The 21,570-nt window shown below is 42.1% G+C and overlaps 1 protein-coding gene across 2 annotated transcripts in view; it reads left to right on the top strand.

Annotated features, from left to right (window-relative positions):
- The window catches only part of LOC143988675 (coagulation factor X-like), a 63,293-nt gene extending 43,519 nt beyond the window's left edge, over window positions 1–19,774 (top strand). For both annotated transcript variants that reach the window (XM_077488417.1, XM_077488416.1), the window contains 4 exons: window positions 692–826; window positions 1,364–1,797; window positions 3,800–3,917; window positions 12,265–19,774. In XM_077488417.1, coding sequence (XP_077344543.1) covers window positions 692–826; window positions 1,364–1,797; window positions 3,800–3,917; window positions 12,265–12,842 — 1,265 coding nt within the window. In that variant the 3' untranslated portion in view covers window positions 12,843–19,774. The remainder of the gene's footprint in view (window positions 1–691; window positions 827–1,363; window positions 1,798–3,799; window positions 3,918–12,264) is intronic.
- The last annotated feature ends 1,796 nt before the right edge of the window (window positions 19,775–21,570 follow it).

Below are 21,570 nucleotides of genomic sequence, written 5' to 3'. Positions count from 1 at the left end.
AATGCATTGCTTTAATACAAATATTTTCATGGTAGTACTCTTTTTTAACCACTAGATGGTGCACATTGCATGTCTGTATGATGCAATACATAAGCTTTACATACAATAGGCTTTTTTCTATATTAAATAACAGAAACCATGTGCTTCTATAAATCTATGCCATTTCCAATAAATCAGGTTTAAATATACCTATTTAGAACGGTTTAGTGTTTATCATAGACATTTGTTCTGACTAATGCAGTATTTTCATGTTCTTATGCACTTTTCACTTGTTTCTCACACATGCTGTTTTAAACTTCTAATTACAGCAAAACTATAGCATAAAATCTGCTGAGACTTTTTCTGCATCTGCTCAAGATGTTTAGGAATCTTTCTATCACAGGTTAATACAGATTAGAAACAATTTAGAGTACATACCTGCAAAGAATCACACAAACAGCATGAGATATGACCACTGACTTTATGGCTGGAAGTAGTTTAATTTCCAGTCACATGGTGTGTGGCCTTATATAGACTTTGTTTGTGTACCTTCTCTGCCATCTACTGGTTATTAATAGAATAGAAGGGAGATGTTTAGAAATATAAAAAAAAAATGAATATGTACTTTGCTTTGGGGTGTCTGTTTTGTGACCATATAAACCCTAGTCCGTCACAATAACTATAAAAATTGCCCTGTCTTTCTGTTTACTAGTGCGACAAGAGTGCTGGTATAAGAATGGAGGATGCTGGCAGTACTGCACAGACACCGCCCGAGCACTCAGCGTGACCTGCTCCTGTGCAAATGGCTACACCCTGGAAGAGGATGGCAAGAAATGTGCCCCAGCTGGTAAGCTGGATAGTTGCCTAAGCTGTGCAACTATTAATGTAACACAACTCCCTTTACCTTTTACCAATTATAATTCTGAATAGGTCAAATGGTTGATAATTTTGCTAAAGTGAAACACTATTGAATGACTGTGCTTGATGCCCAGTGCCAAGTTGTAATGCTACATAGTCAACTTGGCCTTCCCACCTGCTTTTTCCACTTACTGTATTGAAGGTATAGTGAAGTCTTGATGTTCTATCTATTCTGCTATTAATATCTTTGTTTATTGTGCCAACCTGGCTGATGGTACCTCCAGAATACTTGGAAATATGCATCTGCATCTGCATCATTTTGGTCTCCCTCGTACTTACTCGCACAATTAGCCTTTGGTGTTCTTGTTACCACTGAACATGTAATAAACAAAACGAAATACACCTGCTACATGTAAAGGAAACTTTTACAAATAATTTCAACATACACTTAACATTGTTTTTTTTTTTTTCCTCTCATGAACTACAGGCATGATGGTAATGATTCAAATTTCTACTTAAATTCCAGTTAAGTTTCCTTGTGGACTGACAGCTGGTTCATCGCGCTCTCTTCTGGATCTTGAGTTGGAATCAGATGAACTCTTCAATACTGACTACAACATCACTACTCGTTCCCCACCCAGTAGGACACCAACTGTGACAAAAGCAAGAAAATTAAATGAAACACTAGAGCTATTCCTCAGTAATGAGACTGCATCAGCTCAAACAATGAACAATACATCAGCAACTACGTCATCTCAGAACTTAGGAGAAATAAAGAATGACAGCAACAGTTCATATATAAGTGTCGGTGGTTATGGTCCTCTTGAAAATTCAGTGACTAACATGAATCATACAAACAGAACAGACAATGAATATGGTTATTCTGAGATCACCCTCCCAGATGAACATGCCCGAATTATTGGCGGCATGCTCTGTGAGTTGGGGCAGTGCCCATGGCAGGTCTGTTAACCTTTAAGTAGATTTGAGATATACTATAAAATTTGTCAACTTTGATACTTGTAAAATGCAGTGATCTCTCATCTGTAAAATTTTGCAATATTATTTGGAAAGCAATCATGTTGCAGGTAAAAAAATAACCTGGTAATAGTTAATACAGCTATGCTTTTACCCGGGTGGAATATACAGCCAGTCTGCTGCTCCTTGAATTCATTATGTTTACCATGTATAATTTGTTTTATAGTCATCCCAAGGTTCCATGTCCTATGCAAACACTCTTACTGTTAAAATATTTTTTATCAGTGTTTCTCAACTCCAGTCCCCAAATATCGAACCAAGTACTGCTAACATTAAACACAGATTAAAATACCTATGCAAAATGAAGGAAGTCCTCAAAACATGACCTATTGGAGGTCTTATGGAACTGGAGCTCAAAAACACCTTCATCATTAAACACTTCACTGGCCTCAAATGCTGTATTTTTAATAGTTTAGAAAAGGACACCTTTTTTTTTTATTTGGTTAATATAAGATTTCAGATGCAAATCTTGTAACTTGGGTCATAAGCCTGATTCTTTCTTTAGCCTGAACACCTATCAACTCCAGACCTAACATTTTTCCTCATAAAACCACTTACATTTCTTGCTTTGATTGATCAATACAGAAATCTACAGTATAACATTCTTAAAGTAATCGTAAAGCAATTTTGTTTAATTAAAATAACAACCATTTTATACTTATTTGTGCTTTGTGGTAGTATTGCACAGAGCAGCCCTGAACCTCCTCTTCTGAGGTCCTGAGGTTCCCCACCAGCATTCTATGCTCCTCTTCTTCTCCATGAGCCCCCATAACAAGCCACCTGCCATGGGCACACTCATGCTGGTGTACTCCGAAGCCAGACTGTGTGCATCCATAGACTCACACAGGGTGAATTGGCCCTGCTTCCACTCCCTCCTGGATTTGACAGAGTGCAGCACTCTCAGAAAAACCCAGAAATGCAGGAAGAGAAGAGAGTGGGGCTGATGGCCGGGATAATGCTGGATCAAGAGTGGTATTATGTAAGTGTTAATGGAGGGGGAGAGGCACAGACAGTAGAAGTTTTTTTACCTTAATGCATAGAATGCATCAGTGGCGAGCATCTGTGCAGCAGGCATTCGGGCAGCTGGCATCCATGCAGCAGGCATTCTGGCAGAGGGCATTTCAGAGAGCATGCATTGGCTCCTGTGTCCTCTCCTCCTCGCTTCTGCCATGTGGCTCCTCCCCTTCTCCTAGGCTTCCGATAGGAGCACCTGTCCTTTCAGCCAATCGAGTGGCAGGTCTCATACCTGCTTCCTGATTGACCAGTGTTAGAATAGCGAATATTCATTCGCTATTCTAACACACCTATATAGGCTGTGAGCGAATTCTCTGCGTCCGGAGTCCACGCTATTTTGAAGACTATTAGAGCCTCTAGCTCTAATCAGTGCTTCAAAAAAACACGCCCGCCACTGTAATTCATGGATAAGGGGGGTGGCGCCCGTGTGCACTTAATGGACAGGCCGCTCCTCAAATTAAGGTAGAAAAACTGCCTTTAGAACCACTTTAAAGTTTAATTGAATATTCAGCTAAAAGCAGGCAAACAGATTTCAGGTTCATCAAAACTAAGCGTGCAAAGTTTGTTTTCTTTAGAAAGTGACCATAGTTTGAGTTGAAAAGCTTGTTCACTGTCAGCATGCTGCAGATTGGGACCCTTGCTTTCTGTGTGAAAGGTATGACCCCCCCCCCCCCCCCCTCCCCCAACTGCTGAGTCAGAGCTAGAGCTCTCAAATCAGCAGAAATCAGAAAATATTAGTTTTGACATGAAATTACCAAAATGGGATGGGAGAATTAAACCATAGCTGATTTTAGTAGTGGATGCTAAGGATTACTGCATTTTCCTAGTGCTATACTCCTTAAAATGTTACTTTCTTTATAATTGTTAACAAAAATTTGTACTTGTTCTGTGTTCATGATGTTGTTTCTTTCAGGTCTTAATCCGTACAATCCGAGGAGTAGATTTCTGTGGTGGGAGTCTTATTAGCGCACGCTGGGTGTTGTCAGCTGCCCACTGCTTTGAGGATGTTGTTCCTCATCATGTTACCATTGGTGAGTTATCATACTACACATAATTGGTATACTGTAGATATTGTATTTTTAAGCTGAAGACTTACAAAAATGAAATTATATATTTTTTCCATAATATTGCACAAAAATTTTACTAGCAGTCCCAAAACTGTGCTTCAGCTCCAAAGCCAGGTATAAGGTAGATGTAGAGATTGGTACTGCAACCCGGGGTGCTGATCCCCAAACAAGCGATGCTAATCCATAGGGATGAGCTTGGTGTTTGAGTCGAATGCATGTTCGACTTGAACACCGGCTGTTCGCCCATTTCCGCAAGTACCAAAAGTTATGGACCGTTCGCAACAAATTTGTGTGGCGCTCACGGCCCACAATGCACTGCGCCATCAAAGTGCATTGCTGGCTCGTGATTGGCCAAGCATGCACTGTGACCCCGCATGCTTGGCCAATCACAGCGCCAGCAGCAAGGAGAGCCATAATTGGCTACAGGCAGGATGCCTGTGGCCAATTATAGCTCAGGGGGTTTAGTACACGCCCCACACTATATAAGGCCGCCAGCGCAACGGCCTTGTGTAGTGTGTTCCGACGTGCAGGGAGAGAAGGATAGGCAGGGACAATGTGTTCTTTTCTCAGGCATCTGCAGGAGTTAAAGTAGGTGTTGTGTGCCTCCAGCACAATATACACCTGTATCTACCCTTTATCGCTGGTGTTCTCTAATACAGGCATCTGCAGGAGTTAAAGTGGGTGTTGTGTGCCTCCAGCACAGAATACACCTGTAGCTACCCTTTATTGTTGGCGTTCTCTAATACAGGCATCTGCAGCATTTACAGTGGGTGCTGTGTGCCTCCAGCACAATATAACCTACCCAAATGCTGGTTTTCCCATCTCCCTGCAGGCCATTACTATGTCTGGAAGGCCAACAAGGAGAGGCAGACAGTCATGAGCCAATAAAAGGAGAACAAGCAGGCTCTGTGTCTAGAGACAACAGTGCTGGTCGGGGACGCAGTGCATCATCATCAGCACGTGGCCATGGGAGACGCTTGTCCTTATTTTCGGCAGCTGGATGTGTTGAGCCGCATCATGCCAAAGACTTGGAAGAGTGGATGACCAAGCCCTCCTCGTCCTCTCTCACTTAGGCTCAGGGTACTAGCAAAGCAGCTGCCAACGCGTCCTCTTCCCTCGTCTCAATGTCATCAGTCACTCCTTCCCTGGACCATGTCCTCCTGAGGAGTCCCCCGAACTGTTTGAGCACAGTGTTGGGTACATGCTCCAGGAGGATGCCCAGCGTTTTGAAGGCTCTGATGATGATACCCAGCTAGAGGAAGGCATCAGCGTGAGCTGGGGATGCTCAAGAAGGAAAGCAATCTGGCAGTCATGTTCCACCAGCTGCAGCATACTGCCAGGTTTGCTCCAGTGATGAAGAGGGAGGGGATGATGAGGTCACTGACTCCAAGTGGGTGCCTGATAGGAGAGAGGAGGAGGAGGCACATCTTCAACGAGGCAGGATGCCCTCCTGGGGCCAGCTTAGGGGCAGCACACCGACTGAATCACACCGCAGAGCTCCGCCTGTGCAGGACGCTGCCTCTGCGCATTATTCCAAAAGTTCTTTGGTGTGGGCCTTTTTTGAGATGAGTGCATCAGATCGCACCACTGCTATTTGCAACATATGTCTCAATCGTATCTCGCGTGGCTAAAACATCAGCCGCTTGGGCACCACATGCTTGACCAGACATATGTTGACCTGCCATGCAGCTCGTTGGCAAGCGTACCTTAAAGACCCACACCAAAGACCAAAGCGGACCTCTCCTTGCTCCTCATCAGCTGGGATCTCCAACCCCACTAGACCTTCAGTCCTCTCTGAAACCTGCACTGAGAGGAATGAAGGTGTAGAATTAGGTGTGTCACAGCCAAGTACTTGCTGGCACTCTGCTAGCAGTACACCCACATCTGACTGTAGCAGGCAAACTGCTGCCTTTTTAGTTGGTAGACTCGGCCCCCTTCCGTGAGTTTGTGCAATGTGTGGTTCTTCAGTGGCAGGTCCCCAAACGCCACTTTTTCTCACAGAAGGCAATTCCATCTCTCTCCCGGCATGTGCAAGGCAATGTTCATGCCTCACTGGACAGGGTGGTCAGCCGTAAGGTGCATAATACCGCTGACTCATGGTCCAGCAGGCATGAACAGGGACGTTACTTATCTTTCACAGCCCATTGGGTCACTCTTCTGGCAGCTGGGAAGGATGCAGGACAAGGTGCAGTAGTGTTGGAGGTTGTACCGCCACCACGCCTCCAAAATGCTACTACTGGTTGTGACACACCTCTCTCCTTCACCCCCTCCTCTTCTTCTTCCTCCATGGCCTCTTCCAGTGCTCTGTCCTCGGAACCAGCGGTGCTCCATAGGCGTTCAAGGGGCTACGCAAGTACACAGGCAAAAAGATGCCATGCCGTGCTTGCGCTAGTTTGTTTGGGGGACAGGAGCCACACTGGGACAGATATTTTGTCAGCTCTGCAGGGGCAGGCCGAGAGGTGGTTGATGCCACGCCAGCTTAAACCAGTGTGAGGGCTTACCTAGGTTGGAGTCCATGGTGCAGAGATGTATGCTCACCCTTGAAAATACACACAGCTAGATAAGCTACCTGGGCTGTGAATCTATACACGGGGGCTTGACAGGTATAGCCAAGGGATAGTGAAAGTAAAGCTATAGTCAGGGATTCCAGAAGTCAGAATAAACGATAAGCAGAGCCAGGGTCAGAAGCTGGAGTCAGTCTTAGCCCTTGTACACACGGTCGGAGAATCCGTCGGAATGTGTCCTATCAGACCGTGTCGTCGGATAATCCGACTGTGTGTGGTATGCATCGGACTGATTCCATCGGAATATCCGTCGGACCCAATTTTCCAACATGTTGGAAATATTTCCCGACCAACTGGGCCAGTCGGACATACTCCGATCATGTGTAGAGAATTTTAATCGGACCAAGTGCCACGCATGCTCAGATTAAATTCCTACATCAAAGCTATTGGCTACTAGCCTGAATGTAGTCCCATCGTAACGAAATTACGTCATCACGTTCTGAAAGATGGGATTTTTCGCCAACTTTGTCCGACCGTGTGTATGCAACAGTTTCGGACAAGATCCGACGGACAAAATCCGACGGGCAAAATCCGACGGATTTGGTTGTGGAAATCTCCGACCGTGTGTACAGGGGCTTAGAATGCTGTAACTGGAGCACAGGAATACTGTAGCCTTAGGCAAAACAGGAGGCAATGAACTGACAAAGCAGGTGAGTGAGTGAGGCAGTGTTTTATACCTAGCTGATTAGATAACCTGCCTCAGCTGATCCAGGAGTGACAGGTACTAAACAACAAGATCCAGAGTATGGTCCTAGTGTTTTATGCAGAACTGTGCAAAGCTGGAAAGCAGACTGAAAGGAACTGAGGTGTGGCTCAGAGGTAAGGTAACAGGAGCACTAAACAAACAGTTATTAGTTCAATACCACCCAGAGCCACTTGGGGCGCGACCACACCTGGCCATCTAAAAGACACGGTAGGGACCGTGACAGCCAAGAATGGTGGTTTGCAACAATGGCACCAACCTCCTCTCCGCCCTCTAACAGGAACAACTGACCCATGTGCCCTGTGTGGCTCACATCCTTAACCTGGTGGTGCAGTGGTTCATGGGCAGGTACCCGGGCTTACAGGATGTCCTGAGGCAGGCCAGGAAAGTCTGTGTGCATTTCTGGCGATCATTTAATAGCAGTGCTCGGTTGGCTGAGCTCCAAAAGGAGTTAAACCTCCCCAAGAACTGCTTTATATGTGACATGCCCACAAGGTAGAACTCAACGTTGGCCATGCTGCAGCGGTTGCACACACAGCAGAGGGCCATCAATGAGTATCTGTGCGACTACGGCACCGGGTCAGGGGAGCTTGGTTTTCTTTCATCACGCCAGTGGGGCATGATCAGGGATGCATGCACTGTCCTGTCACCATTTGAGGAGGCCACGAGGATGGTGAGCAGTGACAGTGCATGCATCAGTGACACTGTATCTCTTATCCACCTGTTGGAGCATACGCTGCATGGAATAATGGACAGGGCACTTGAGGCAGAACAGAGGCAGGAAGAGGAGGACTTCCCTGCCTCTCAAGGCCCCCTTTATCCAGACAGTGTTCCTGCTGTCCCACCCATCACACAGGAAGAGGACAAGGAGGAGGAATGTGTCAGCATGGAGGTGGAGCCTGGCACTCAGCATCAGCAGCAGCAGTCTTTTAGGGATTATTTACAGTCCCAAGAAACCCGTGGATGGGAGGATGTGGCTGCGGATCATATTGTCCTTAGTGACCCAGAGGACTCCGGACCGAATGCCTCAGCTAACCTATGCTGCATGGCCTCCCTGATCCTGCAAAGCCTACGGAAGGATCCTCGTATTCTTTGGCTCAAGGAGAGGGACCATTACTGGCTGGCCACTCTCCTTGGTCCACGGTACAAGGGTAAGGTTGCGGACCTTATCTTGCCGTTGCAGAGGGAGCAGAGGATGAGACATCTCCGGGAGACCTTGCAGAAAGGTCTGTGCAACACGTTCCCAGAGACTGGGAGGTTACAATCTCCTGGTCCTGGACAACGTGTTGCAGTCACAGAAGGAGCAGTGGAGAAGGTGGCCGTCTGACCGATGTGTTCAGACAATTTTTTAGTCCACAGCCCCAAGGTATGATCGATTCCAGAAACCATCGCCAGAGTCTGATTTACATGGTGCAGGAATACCTAGGGGCAAGGTCAGACTTGGACACCTTTCCCATTGAAAATCCTCTGGCTTACTGGGTCTTGAGGATGGATCACTGGCCAGAGCTTGCACAGTATGCAATTGAGCTACTGGCCTGTCCTGCATCCAACGTTCTTTCGGAAAGCACCTTCAGTGCTGCTGGAGGCTTTGTAACTGATCACAGGGTGCGCCTGTCCACCGACTCGGTTGATTGACTGACCTTCATAAAGATGAATCAGTCTTGGATCACCACCACCTGAAGCTGATGTAACCGAATATTTTTTTGTTGAAATGTCACATCCCTTCAAGACTGCCTATGCTGATGCTAAGTGACTGTCCTGTTATGTTGACTGACTATCCTCTTCCTCCTCAGTGATCCTGCTGATATCTTGGAAGAACATTTTTGGGTCTGGGTGATGCCACCAGCCCAATTTTTCAGGGGCGTGTAATTACAATTTTTGATGCAATGCTTTGCAGCAGGGCTCATTCCTGCACTCCAACTAGAGTATATGGGAGACGTTGCAGGGTCGTGGCACCAGCAAGCAGTGCCTAAGGCCCAATTTTTCAGCCCCTGTTTAACAGGGGCATGTAATTACAATTCTTGATATAATATTTCACAGCAGGGCCCGTTCCTGCGCCCACCGAGAGTAACTGTGAGGACTTATAGTGTTGTGGCACCACCACCACCACAACCACCAAAGGCCCAATTGTTCTACCACTGTTCAACAATGGCATGTAATTACAATTCTTGATATAATCGATCACAGCAAGGCGCTCCAACGCCCACCAAGAGTCACTTTGAGGGGTTATAATGTTGTGGTAACACTAAAACCTTAGGCCTCCATTTCTGCAGAGCATATAGGGCAGGCCCCTGCTTTCAAACATCCAACTTACAAACGTCTCCTACTTGCAAACGGAAGGAGACAACAGGAAGTGATATGAAAAAAGACGGATGGCAAAAAAAATTATACAGGGGTGATAACCCTTCCCTATGTTTTCCAAAAACTGGAGCTACACTTTAAAAATGTACCAGTTCAAAATTACAAACAGATTCTACTTAACACAACAAACCTACACAGTCCCTGTCTTGTTTGCGCCACCTGTATACTACTGTTCTGAGTATATAGGACCTGGGGGCCCCACGCCTTTCCTTTTTTTAATTTTGGCACGAGGTTCCCCTTACTATCCATACAAGACACAAAGGGGCTGGTAATGGGCAGGGGGGGCTACCCATGCCATTTTTTTTAATGATTTTCATCCGTATTGCCAGAAGCAGATATTACATTAAAACTGCAAGCAGTTTTAAATGACTTTTTTCCGTTACATGACATTTTGTGCAGGGACTGTTCCAAACACGGGAAACACGTGCCACTTCACAGGCATACTATAGACACCCACAGGCACTATATTTAAAGGAATATTTCACTTTTTTTTTCACTTTAATCAGCATTAAAATCAGCGCTCCCGTAAAAACGGCTGTTTTTAAAGAAAACTTTTTGGCATTGACCCATGTCCCCTGGGACAGGAGCCGGGTCCCCAAACCCTTTTTAGGACAATATATTGCATATTAGCCATTAAAATTAGCACTTTTTATTTCGAACGTTCGAGTTCCATAGACTTCAATGGGGTTCTAAAGTTCGCACAAATTTTCAGTCCATTCGAAAGTTCTGGTGCGAACCGAACCGGGGGGGTGTTCGGCTCATCCCTACTAATCCATGATAGGAAGGTGCACATCAAATATATGTCCTTGCTAAAACATAGCTTTCATTAGCAGAACCAGTAAAATTGTAGCAAGGGAAGCTTACATGTTTCGCCAAACATGTAAGCGTGTTAATCATAGTACAATTAAAGCTGTTTGCGGAAAAAACACGTAAACTTCTATTAATGCAGATTTAATGGTTCTGCTAAACAAAGCTATGTTTTAGCAAGGATAAATGTTAGGTGTGCACCTTCCTATCAAGAATTTTACTGTGTGTAGTAACAAAATAATATTATATATTTTATAATTTTTACATTTCACTGTGCTCAGCTGGAAATAACTGTCAGGTTACAGTGTATTTGTCCCATTGCTTAGGGCTGTATTGTCCATAACCACATCAGGTACAGTATTTTAGGAGTTTTATGTGTATTTTGTTTTTAAATAACATTTTATATTTTGTTATATTTAAATAGATATGTGGGCATATGCTAGGAGTATTCATGTGTGGTTTCATTGAGAAGTGTTTTATTGCTATGGATCTGGATAATATTTCCATTCCATTCCATTAGGGATGGAGACATAGACCTCCCCACGTCTCATTTAAAGTCCTACATTTTCCTTTCTATCTATCTATCTATCTATCTATCTATCTATCTATCTATCTATCTATCTATCTATCTATCTATCTATCTATCTGTCTCCACTTTGAAGATATTTACTTTTACTCCCTGTTAAAGTGACAGGGCAGGAAAGGAGGGATAATCTTCCCAGCAGGGCCACAGACAACAAACAAAATCAACATTTATTAATTATTCCCAATGTATGTACAGTAAAATGACAAAAACATTTGTTGAGGTTCCACTTCAACATGACCGGGAACAACCCTGTTATGGCAAATAGAGCTTAGGAGGGTTGATTTACTAAAAGAGGCGGTTTACCTAGCAAAGTTTATGTTCTCATTGCAATATGAACATTAGTCAATAAGATGAACCTGTGTTCACTTGGATACCCAACCATGGGAACTGAAAATTGAAAAACACTTGTCCTGCTAGCATATGATATGGTATTCAAAGTGAAGACATCTTCTCCTTATTCACTAACATTTACTTTGAAAAGCGAACATCCACACCATAACTCTTTTAACTCTTTTCCCAACTGTATTTTTTCAAAGCCCTTATGTAGTAGGAGTAACATAAAAGTGTGTGTGTGTGTATATATATATATATATATATATATATATATATATATATATAGGCTTCAATCCAGTCGAACAAGACTTCTTACTGGAAGACTGGGCAGTGTAGTCCACACATGCTTTAAATTATGGCTTCCTGGAGGGCAATAACGTTCATGCCCAAGTTTTCAGAGGAACAGAAACCAAACCTAAACCAGGTATCTGCTTCTGCTTGCTCAAATCACCACACTGCAGGAACTCAAAGATGTTTCTAATGTCTATTAGGACTAGGGATGAGCTCAGGCGTGTTTGCATGCTCCACGCGCAGAGCTCGCCAGGAAGTCAGCGCAGCGCTGCACTAATCACAGGCAGTGAGACATTGCCCGATCTTTGCAGCTGCACATCGGGGCAATGTCTCACTGCCTGTGATTAGTGACTTCCTGGTAGGCTCTGCATGTGGAGCATGCGAACACGCCTGAGCTCATCCTTAATTAGGACAAATACATGCAGTGCAAGTGTGATGGCACACAGTTGAATGTTCACCAGTCTGCAATGAGTCGTGCAGTGTTTTTCTACTATGTATGAAAAGTGATGCAAGCAAGTGATGCTAAAATGATATTGCTTCATTTGCTTTTATTTGGCCATGTACAGTGTATGTTCTCTAAGTTGCTATGCTGTATCGATGGTAAGAGAAAAATTCTCTTCTCTGATATTTATCTTTTCTCTAACTTTATTTTTACCAAATTTTTAGGTGATTATGACAAAAATCTGCGGGATAGGGATGAACAGAAGATTCTCGTCTTACAAGTTTTTTCCCATCCATATTACCTGGGAGAATATTATGATCATGACATTGCACTTCTGTACTTACGCAACCCAGCTGTCTTTGGTGAATATTCACGACCCATCTGCTTGCCTAGTCCTAGCCTTGGGCGTTTACTAACGCAGGAAGGGGAGGTAGGGCAAGTAAGTGGCTGGGGAACTACACGCTATCTAGGGCGTGCTAGTCGTTTCTTACTAAAGGTCCGGTTACCTGTTGTCAGCCAAGAGGCCTGCATGGCATCCACTGAAAATGTGTTAACAGGAAACATGTTCTGTGCTGGATACAGCATTGAAGCCAAAGATGCCTGTAAAGGGGACAGTGGAGGTCCATTTGCTGTATTATACCGCAATTCGTGGTACTTGGTGGGGGTCGTGAGCTGGGGAGAAGGATGTGCAGCAGAAGGAAAATATGGTGTATATACAAGAGTGTCAAATTATATTTCATGGATAAAAGACACTATCATTGAAACAGAGGGATTTGATGAGTCACTTGTCCAGACATTATGACCTACCACTGTTATCCAGAATTTTTTTTTGTCATGTAGAATAAATTATATTAGTTCTTATATACAGAGAAAAGAAAAGATTTTGAAGTTGCAATTACATGTCTGTACTGAACTATACTGTATCTGGTAACAGAAGACTAAACTAGATAACTTTGTGCATAAATAGCTGCAAACAAAAATATACAATTTTTCAACCCTTAAATTCCTGACAGGAAGAAAAACTTTGCACCAGCTCTTAACACCCCAGCCTCCACTAGCTGTGTGTAAGTCAAGTCAGACATAGTTGGCAACCCGGTGACCAAACGGCACAGCAGATTCTTTAATTTCTTATTTATTTTTTCCAATACTTTATTTAAAGTGGAGTTCCAGCCAAATATGGAACTTCCGCTTTAAGTGTAGCTGACCCCCGACATGCCACATTTGTCATTTCGTTTTTTTGGGGAAAGGTGCGGGTGCCCTGTTTTTATGGGTGCCCAGCTCCCACTTCTTCCCCGGTGCCAGAAGGAAGATCACCTCTCCCCCTTCCCTCCCTGCAATCTTCTGGGACATGTCACAGGTCCCAGAAGTTTGCCCAGCCAATCACAGTGCACAGCGCAGCTTGCAAATGCGCAGTGCGCACCCCGCTGTGAAGCCACAGCCGGGGGTCCACGGTAACAATGCTGGTGCTGTGGAGAAGAGGGGGAGAGGAGCGGGGGAGAGGACAGGTGACTGTCTGAATATTAAAAGTCAGAAGCTACACTTTTTGTAGAAGCTGACATTTAAATGGGTGGAACTCCGTTTTAAAGAGAGCACACAGTAAATGCAGAAACCACATCTGTGATATGTATAACAAGTAACAGTTCCAACAATAATAAGTTTACAGCACAAGCAAACCTCTACATGTAAAAATGAGAACACTTAAATGAGATGCAGGCTTTGAGCATCAGGATCTAGAAAGTCTCTGTATCCCGCATGACATTTTAACAACAGTTAACAAGAACAACGAGAGACCAGAAAAGACCCTCAGGGCCTCTCAGCAAGGAAAAAGGAGGGGAAGAGAAGAAGAAAAAGAGATACAAAAAGGGGGAGAAGGGGAGAGAAAAGGAGGGGGGTTGTGGACAAAGTACCACCAGCCAGACACTCCTTCCAAGGCTGAGGAGCCAACATTGTAGTCCCTTACCCGTGGAGACTTACGTCACCAGTTCCGTGTACTCCCCAGAGGGCAAATTCTTTATATTATAGTAGGGGCAACAGCTCCAGTACACATAAAGCCACTGATGCATTTCAGCCCATAAGGGCCTTAACCATATCTATGATTAAGGCCCTTGTGGGCTGAAATGCGGCAGCGGATTTATGTGTATTGGAGCTTTTACCCCTACTGGAATATATATAAAGGATTTGCTATGCTATTTAGTCATTGAGTTGCTCAACACAGTTTACTTGACTGCGTAAATGGTTTGTCATATCAGCCTGTGCCAAAGTGCTCACTTTCACAATCCATTTTGTATTTATATGTGACATACCCAAAAAACACATAAACATACTTATAAAAAAAGAGTACACAAATCAGGTCTTCAGTACACTACTCAGCACCAAATTATCCCTTCAATCATGAGTCCCCTTCTCAGTATATACAAGCAGAACAAGATATGCAATATTATTAATAGCAATAATGCTATAATGCCAATAATCCCTTTAATCTATCAGGGATCTAGTGAGATAGCAGCCGTTTAAAGTACAATACTAGGAATAACCGTACCATACAGTGATAAAATAACCTAAAATAGAAACATATAAAAACAGTCTAATCAATAAGCATTCCAATGTTAAAACAGCACTAATGTAGGATAAGTGTCCAACTCCACAAGTGGGTGTATTATTCACTATGATGATGCAGCAAAATTAGTTTATAATAATAGGTGATCCTAGGTAGTGGATTGTATGTGCACCCTACACTGATTCCCAGTCTTCACCGCGTGAGGCACTCTCCCCCCCAATTTGGTTTGAACTCACCAAAAGGTTGAAAATAGCATGCCTTAATCAAACAATTCCTTCAGACAGACTCCCATCATCATCTTAGAGAGCAGGCAAATGTTGTACTTCAAAAGGATTCATAAAAAAGAAAAATGCTGACATAGCGTAATCCTGCTTTTATTAAAGATACCCATAAAATACAGCCAACCCTACTTCCAATCTACGTACATTTATAAGCTTATTAGATGAACATTTAAAAAAACAGAGTGTGTAGTCACCAATCCCCTGGTCCCAGACCCGCTTGTGTTACATAATGGTGTTTACGATCACTTCCTGGTTGCAAACAGCTGGTGGTGAAGCGCACTCGTCACTTCTGGTTATGCCATAATAGCCATGTGTGACGCGTTTCGTCACTTCCTGGCTTCAACAGAGGGTGCGGCTAGACCGCATTTCAGCGGAGATTATATTGTTCCACCTCCCAGATGATTGGACGACACATCGTGCCCTACCTACTCTAATTGGTGCACCTCAGAGAAGTAACACTACACGCTGGTTATCTTCCGACACACAAGGACATTACATTCAACTTGGTCATATAATACAATACCGATCATAAGTATTTACATAAGCATATGTTCAATATTCAATGTACATATTATGCTAAAATCAAAGACAATATAAAAAATATAAAATTGCATCCCAAATTAAACATAAGAGCATCACGAAGAAAGATATCCTCAATGTAAGCATATGTAAACATTTTTTTCTTTAACCGGAGATACAACACATTGCTCTTTTTTGTGCGACTTATGTACATTAATTTACATGGACATTCCAATATGTAAACTACATGGGAGGTATTGCATGTTTTAAATTCTTTTATGGAAAACTCTTTATTATTGGAAGTAGAGATAAAGTTTTCCACAGCCCTCATTGGTCTATCCACTTCCCTGCATGCACGACATTTCCTGCACGCGAAGAAGTCGTCCCTGTCCCAAAAAGAGAGAGGTCTACTAGGTGGATCAATCACCTTTTTTACTACCCTATCTCCATAGCTTAAGGCCTTCCTATAAATTAATTTAGGTCTAGATGGAATACTGTTCTCTGATCTCAGAATTAATACTGATCTCAGAATTATCCTCCATTATATTATCCAAATTTGTCTCACTATATCCCTTTTCCATAAATTTATTTTTCAAGATCAGGGCTTGGGACCTATAGTCATCATCATTAGAACATTTACATCTCACTCTCATCATCTGCCCTTTAGGTATATTTTTTAACCACATAGGGTGATGCCCACTTTGAGTAGGGAGATAACTATTAGAATCTGTGGGTTTGAAATATACCTTAGTACTCAATTTATCCTCGCATCTATATATATTGACATCTAAAAAGTGAATACTTTGTTGATTGTACTCACTAGTGAGTCTAATATTATGGGTATTGGTGTTTAATTTACTTAAAAAGTTCTAAAGGGAGAGTGATGATCCTGCCCAAATAAGGAACAAATCATCTATATACCTCCTGTATAAAATCAGTTCTTCTCTCTTTACAGAAAAGATGACTTTATCCTCACACTCTGCCATGAACAAGTTCGCTATACTTGGAGCGAACTTTGCTCCCATAGCAACGAGTAGAGTAGAACGAGCTGCTATATCAAAAATAATTATGACTCAAACAAAAGTCAAGGGAGTTACATAAAAAAACTTTCTGGTCATATGGAAGGTCGTCCCTCTGACACAATGCCCAATTCAGGGCCAACAAAGCATCATCATGCTGACAACCGTATAGAGGGACGCCACATCTGCAGTGACCAGAAATACCTCTCCCTTCCCAAATAAATCAATATCCTGTAAGAGTTGTAATAGGTTTTTTGTATCCTTCAGGTATGTTCTCGTTTGTGTCACACTTTTCTGCAGATACTTATCTAAGTATTCACCCATACGAGATGTGATTGAACCAATTCCGTTTACTATTGGCCTAGCCGGAGGACAATTTAGATCCTTATGAATCTTTGGCAAGGCAATAGATGGTAGGTATCCTACTGCTACTTGGTACAAGATATCTCTTCTCCTTGATAGAGAGAGCTCTTGTTCTGTAGGCCATCTCGACGAGTATGTTGAACTCTTCTTCATACTGTGGGGTGGGGTCCCTTTCCAACTTTCTATGTTTCATCATCAGTTAACATATCCATCAACTGACTATGGTAAAACTCTTTTGTTAAAATCACCACCCCTCCCCCTTTATCAGCAGATCTAACAAAAATATAAAAAAAATTTCCAATAGCTCTATTCCTTCTTTAATATGGCATGGATTCACATTCTTTTTTGGTATAATCAGCTCCAGATCAAGTAAAACTAGGTCTTTAAAAACGTCTAAATGCTGATTAGCTCCATTCAAAGGGTTAAATAATGATTTATTTTGCAGACCACTATCTGTGGGTACAGAAGAGACATTTGTGACTGGGTTTAAATTCTTATTCAAAAAATACTTTTTCATATTCAACCGCCTCATATATTTCTGTACCTCAATAAAGACGTTAAATGTATTTATCGGTCGCTTTAGACCGCATTTCAATCCCAGGTGTAAAATATTGGTTTCCTTATGAGTTAAGGTGACATTACTCAGATTAAATATGCCCTCTAATCTTGTTCCCTCCTTCTTTTTTTCGACCCTTCACCCTTCATCACCTATTATTATAGACTCATTTTGCTACATCATCATAGTCAATAATACACCCACTTGTGGAGTTGGACACTTATCCAACATTAGCGCTATTTTAACATTGGACTGTTTATTGATTAGACTGTTTTTGTATGTTTCTTTTTTAGAACATAATAAACATGCATGGAATTACAAGTATTTTATTTTGCATACTCCTGCCTGCTTTAACATAGGTACAAACTTACACTCCCACATCCAATGCTTCTACCTTTCTGCTCTCCCATCCTGGACATCTCAGGGTTGATCGAATTCAGTCAGGACCACCCCTAAAGGTACAGAAATTACAGTGTGCCTGGCAGGAAATGCTTGGTTGCCATTTCTTACAAACACTGGAGCAACATAAGCAGTCTTCAGACAGCACTTTTTCATCTGTTCAGGATATTTTACATCTATTGAGCTGATCTACAATTCCTGTTTCTGTGTTCATGAGTGCTTTTTCACCTTAGCATACAGAAAGACTTGTGTGTTCAAATTTGATAGCTGATACTAAACGAAGGCACAGAGGGCATACACAATACATTAAGGATTTACGTGGACATGGGACAGTACTATGAGTGCAGGAAAGGGAACTTTGCATGATCACTCTTCCTCCTCAGCAGCTAAAAGCTATCAGTACTGAGGCACAGATCCCCTGCATTTCCAATGATCCTAAATAGTGGGGGGGCACAGACAAAAACGAGACAGTCTGTTTTAGAAACTGACAAGCTAATGTACTTATTAGCATCCCAAATAAAGAGAGAGTCATAACTGTTACATTATATTTGTAAACAATTTAAATAGGTATACCATTAGAAACTACAAAAGAAAATTCAAACCGAAATAGCTGCACCTTTGTCACATCTTTTATTTCTCAAAAAGCTTTATTGTAACATTGATGAATTCACAACAGGGCCTGGCAGGGGTGAAATGCTTAAGAGCAGAAGGAGTAGGGTCTGGTGGAGGGCAATGTGCTTGGATCTGGTGTTGTGAAAGCTTTTTGAGAATAATAAAAATGGCAGAGGTATGTATTTTTCTTTTTAAATTCTGCAAGCCGGTGAAAAACGGACCCCATTTGGTCAAGCACCCATGCTAGGTGGCATTGAGAAGCTTAATTTGGCCAACACCTGCTGCCACAAGGACAGGAAGGTTGTGGATTTATGAATGGTAGCTCGTCCTGGTATTTGGGAAGATACCATGGCTGAGATGTTTCTGAAGGTAACAGGGGGTCATCCTATTACATTCCTCATGGCTCATTAGCATATGGGATGTCCAACATCTCACATACACTTGTTTGTTCCAGGTAGCACCATAAATAGTGAAGAAAGCATTAAAAAGACAGCCATGAAGTTTGCATATTGAAGAACAATCAGCAATAGCAGCTTTGATATTCTATTCTGATTCCTTATTATATTAATAAAATCCAAAAGTGGTCTTCATCCAGAGATAGGCTCCACTTCATAGGGAAGTAGGTTACTTTTCGTAGGTTACTTTTATTGAATATTTGTGTGACAGGTTTTACTTTACTGTTTATCTTTATTTTCTTAACCATGAGAACATTTCTATTTGTTGGTATACTCATTTTGTATATTTTATAAAACTTTAAATAATTATACATAAATGTTATGTTTCTATGCCTCCGTTTGGCCTATGGCCTTTTGTCAAACAACATTTTGGTTTTAGTAAACTGTTTATTGATCTTTCTACATGATTTGGTTATGCAGTTCACCCTTGTGCCTGCATATATGGATGCTATTCTCTGTCTTTTGTAGCCACTGTTTGTGCTATATTCTACTTTCATACCTGTCTATTGTTTACTTTAATGCTCAAATACTTTGTATTTGATTTGAAAACTAATAAAAATACAATTAAAAAAAAAAAAAAAAAAAAAAAATTATACATAAAGTGACATTGTACATGGATGGTGTATTGTTGATTAGTCCTGTAATCCTCATACTTAACCACCTCTCACGTGGCCTAGAGTAAAAAAAAAACACCCAATCCTGAGAGGACATCATAAGACATCCTCCCATCCCATCTCACTCTAGGGGGCATTCAGCACGATCTGTGATCCGCTGTGTCTACCATGGCACTGGTACTGGTACCATGCGATCAATGTGACCAATCAAAGCAATCACATGTCAGGTGTCAACAATGCAACAAAAGGTAGGTAGTCGGATTTCAAATACTCCTCCAGTGATCACACATGTACACTTATGTAAGAAAAAATATGTACAAAATCTTTATTTTAAACAATAAAATATTTAAAAACATGTATCAATTTGTCATGGCTTGCACACTGATACCAGCAAAACCATATCCACTACAAACATATATGGCTGTTTGCCAAGATGAAGGACTAGGGTCAACGTATTTGGTGGAAATGACCACTTCTTCATGACATCTTAAATGTACATGATCACAAAAGTAGATTCTAAGAACAAAATATAAATATGAGTACAATTTGCAGACCATCAAAAAACAATGACATATAATAATCATTGAGTCAGGGAAAAAATCAAAATACCTATCCCCAAGGAGAGACTGAGAGCGGGGGAGGGGGAGAGAGAAAACAATCTAAATATTATACCTTTTTCCGGAAGATTTCAATGTAAAAAATTTTCATGCATCTTGTAACTAAACCACGCAGTATACAGAGCTGTACTGGTGGTGGAATATCCAGTGAGGCATAATCTCAAAAAGGAAAAATCTCGCCCTGGGACTTTACATGAGGTGGGCACCGCTAAGCCAATAAAAGTAACAACAGTAAATACAGTGTATATTTATTAGTAAAAGTATTACATGCATTGATGTCATCAGAGAAAGCCAAATCATACAGAGTACATATAAATGGGTGGAATAAAAATTATAATAGTAGTAATGGTACATTTGTGTATGAACAATCACATAGCATAGAAACATCAGGTGTACCCAACATGTTTCGCGAGTCCCAGCTCGCTCTTCAGGGGTAGATGTGTATGAATTGTACCACTACACATAGCCAAACCAACTGGTGTGCAGCCTCCAAACAGCGGCGGTAGGTGTCTCGCCAGGGAGCTGAGGAGGTGAAGCCAGAAGGAACCCCACACAGGGCAGATTGGAGGGAAAGCATTGCATGGATGAAAAATGTGTATCCCTATTGGTCTGATTATGTAAGTGTTGACTCAGATCAGTATGGCTCTCCCAACAGATTTGTTTACAGGTTTCCAGTTTAGAGTTACAAAGGAGGTCTGGTGCTAGAATTGTTGCTCTCACTCTAACGCACGTGGTGATACCTCACATTTGTGGTTTGAACAGCATTTGCATATGTGGGCAGGACTTACGTGTGCGTCTACCTAGCTTTTATTGCAATATATTTACTATAGGGATGATACCCCCACTGGCACATTTTTCTAGTTGATGACCTCCTCTATATATACCCAACAAACACACAAAGAAACTCTGACAGTTGTCAATAATGGCTTTCATCCATAGCCATTATCAAATAAATAAAAACGAATTTCGGGAGTAACTAAATAAATGTATTTTTCGGACGAAAACGAAATTTCAAAACAAAATATTTTAGTGTGCACATGTTTATTCATAATTAAGGACACTGGAGGAAGACAATACACACCGATAAAACCCATGGCACTGTGAGTCTACCTTCTCTCACTTCACCTTTGTACATTGTTACAAATACTGGAAGCTGTGTGTTCATTGGATTCTCTATGAGAACAACCGCTGGAATGTAACCTAGAGACAATACTAGTTGAGGTACTTCTTGTTAGAAAATAATTTGCCTAACTGATCCGTTATTGGATCCTGCTTTCCCAGGAAGTAGACTGCTGTTAACTGTCTGTAAGTGGCTCTCCGCCCAGCAAAAAGTTTATGTTACAAAAAGTAACAAAAAAAGACAGACACTTGGTGCACCCTTGGTGGGCAATGTAAGCTGCTGCTATGTTGTCAATCATCAACTTCACATGGGTAAATTGAAAAGCCCCCATGAGCCACCTGGCCCAAGGCAGCACTAGAATGGCCATAGTATAATGTCCCAACTGCAATCCACAGGTGGCCTGGAGCAAGACCAAAAA

Source organism: Lithobates pipiens, unplaced genomic scaffold (assembly GCF_037356315.1).
Source record: "Lithobates pipiens isolate NorthernLeopardFrog02 unplaced genomic scaffold, aLitPip1_a1.2 Scaffold_18, whole genome shotgun sequence".
Taxonomy (NCBI): Eukaryota; Metazoa; Chordata; class Amphibia; order Anura; family Ranidae; genus Lithobates; species Lithobates pipiens.
The sequence above is the reverse complement of the archived record's forward strand: the minus strand, read 5'-3'. Positions and strand labels throughout refer to the sequence as shown.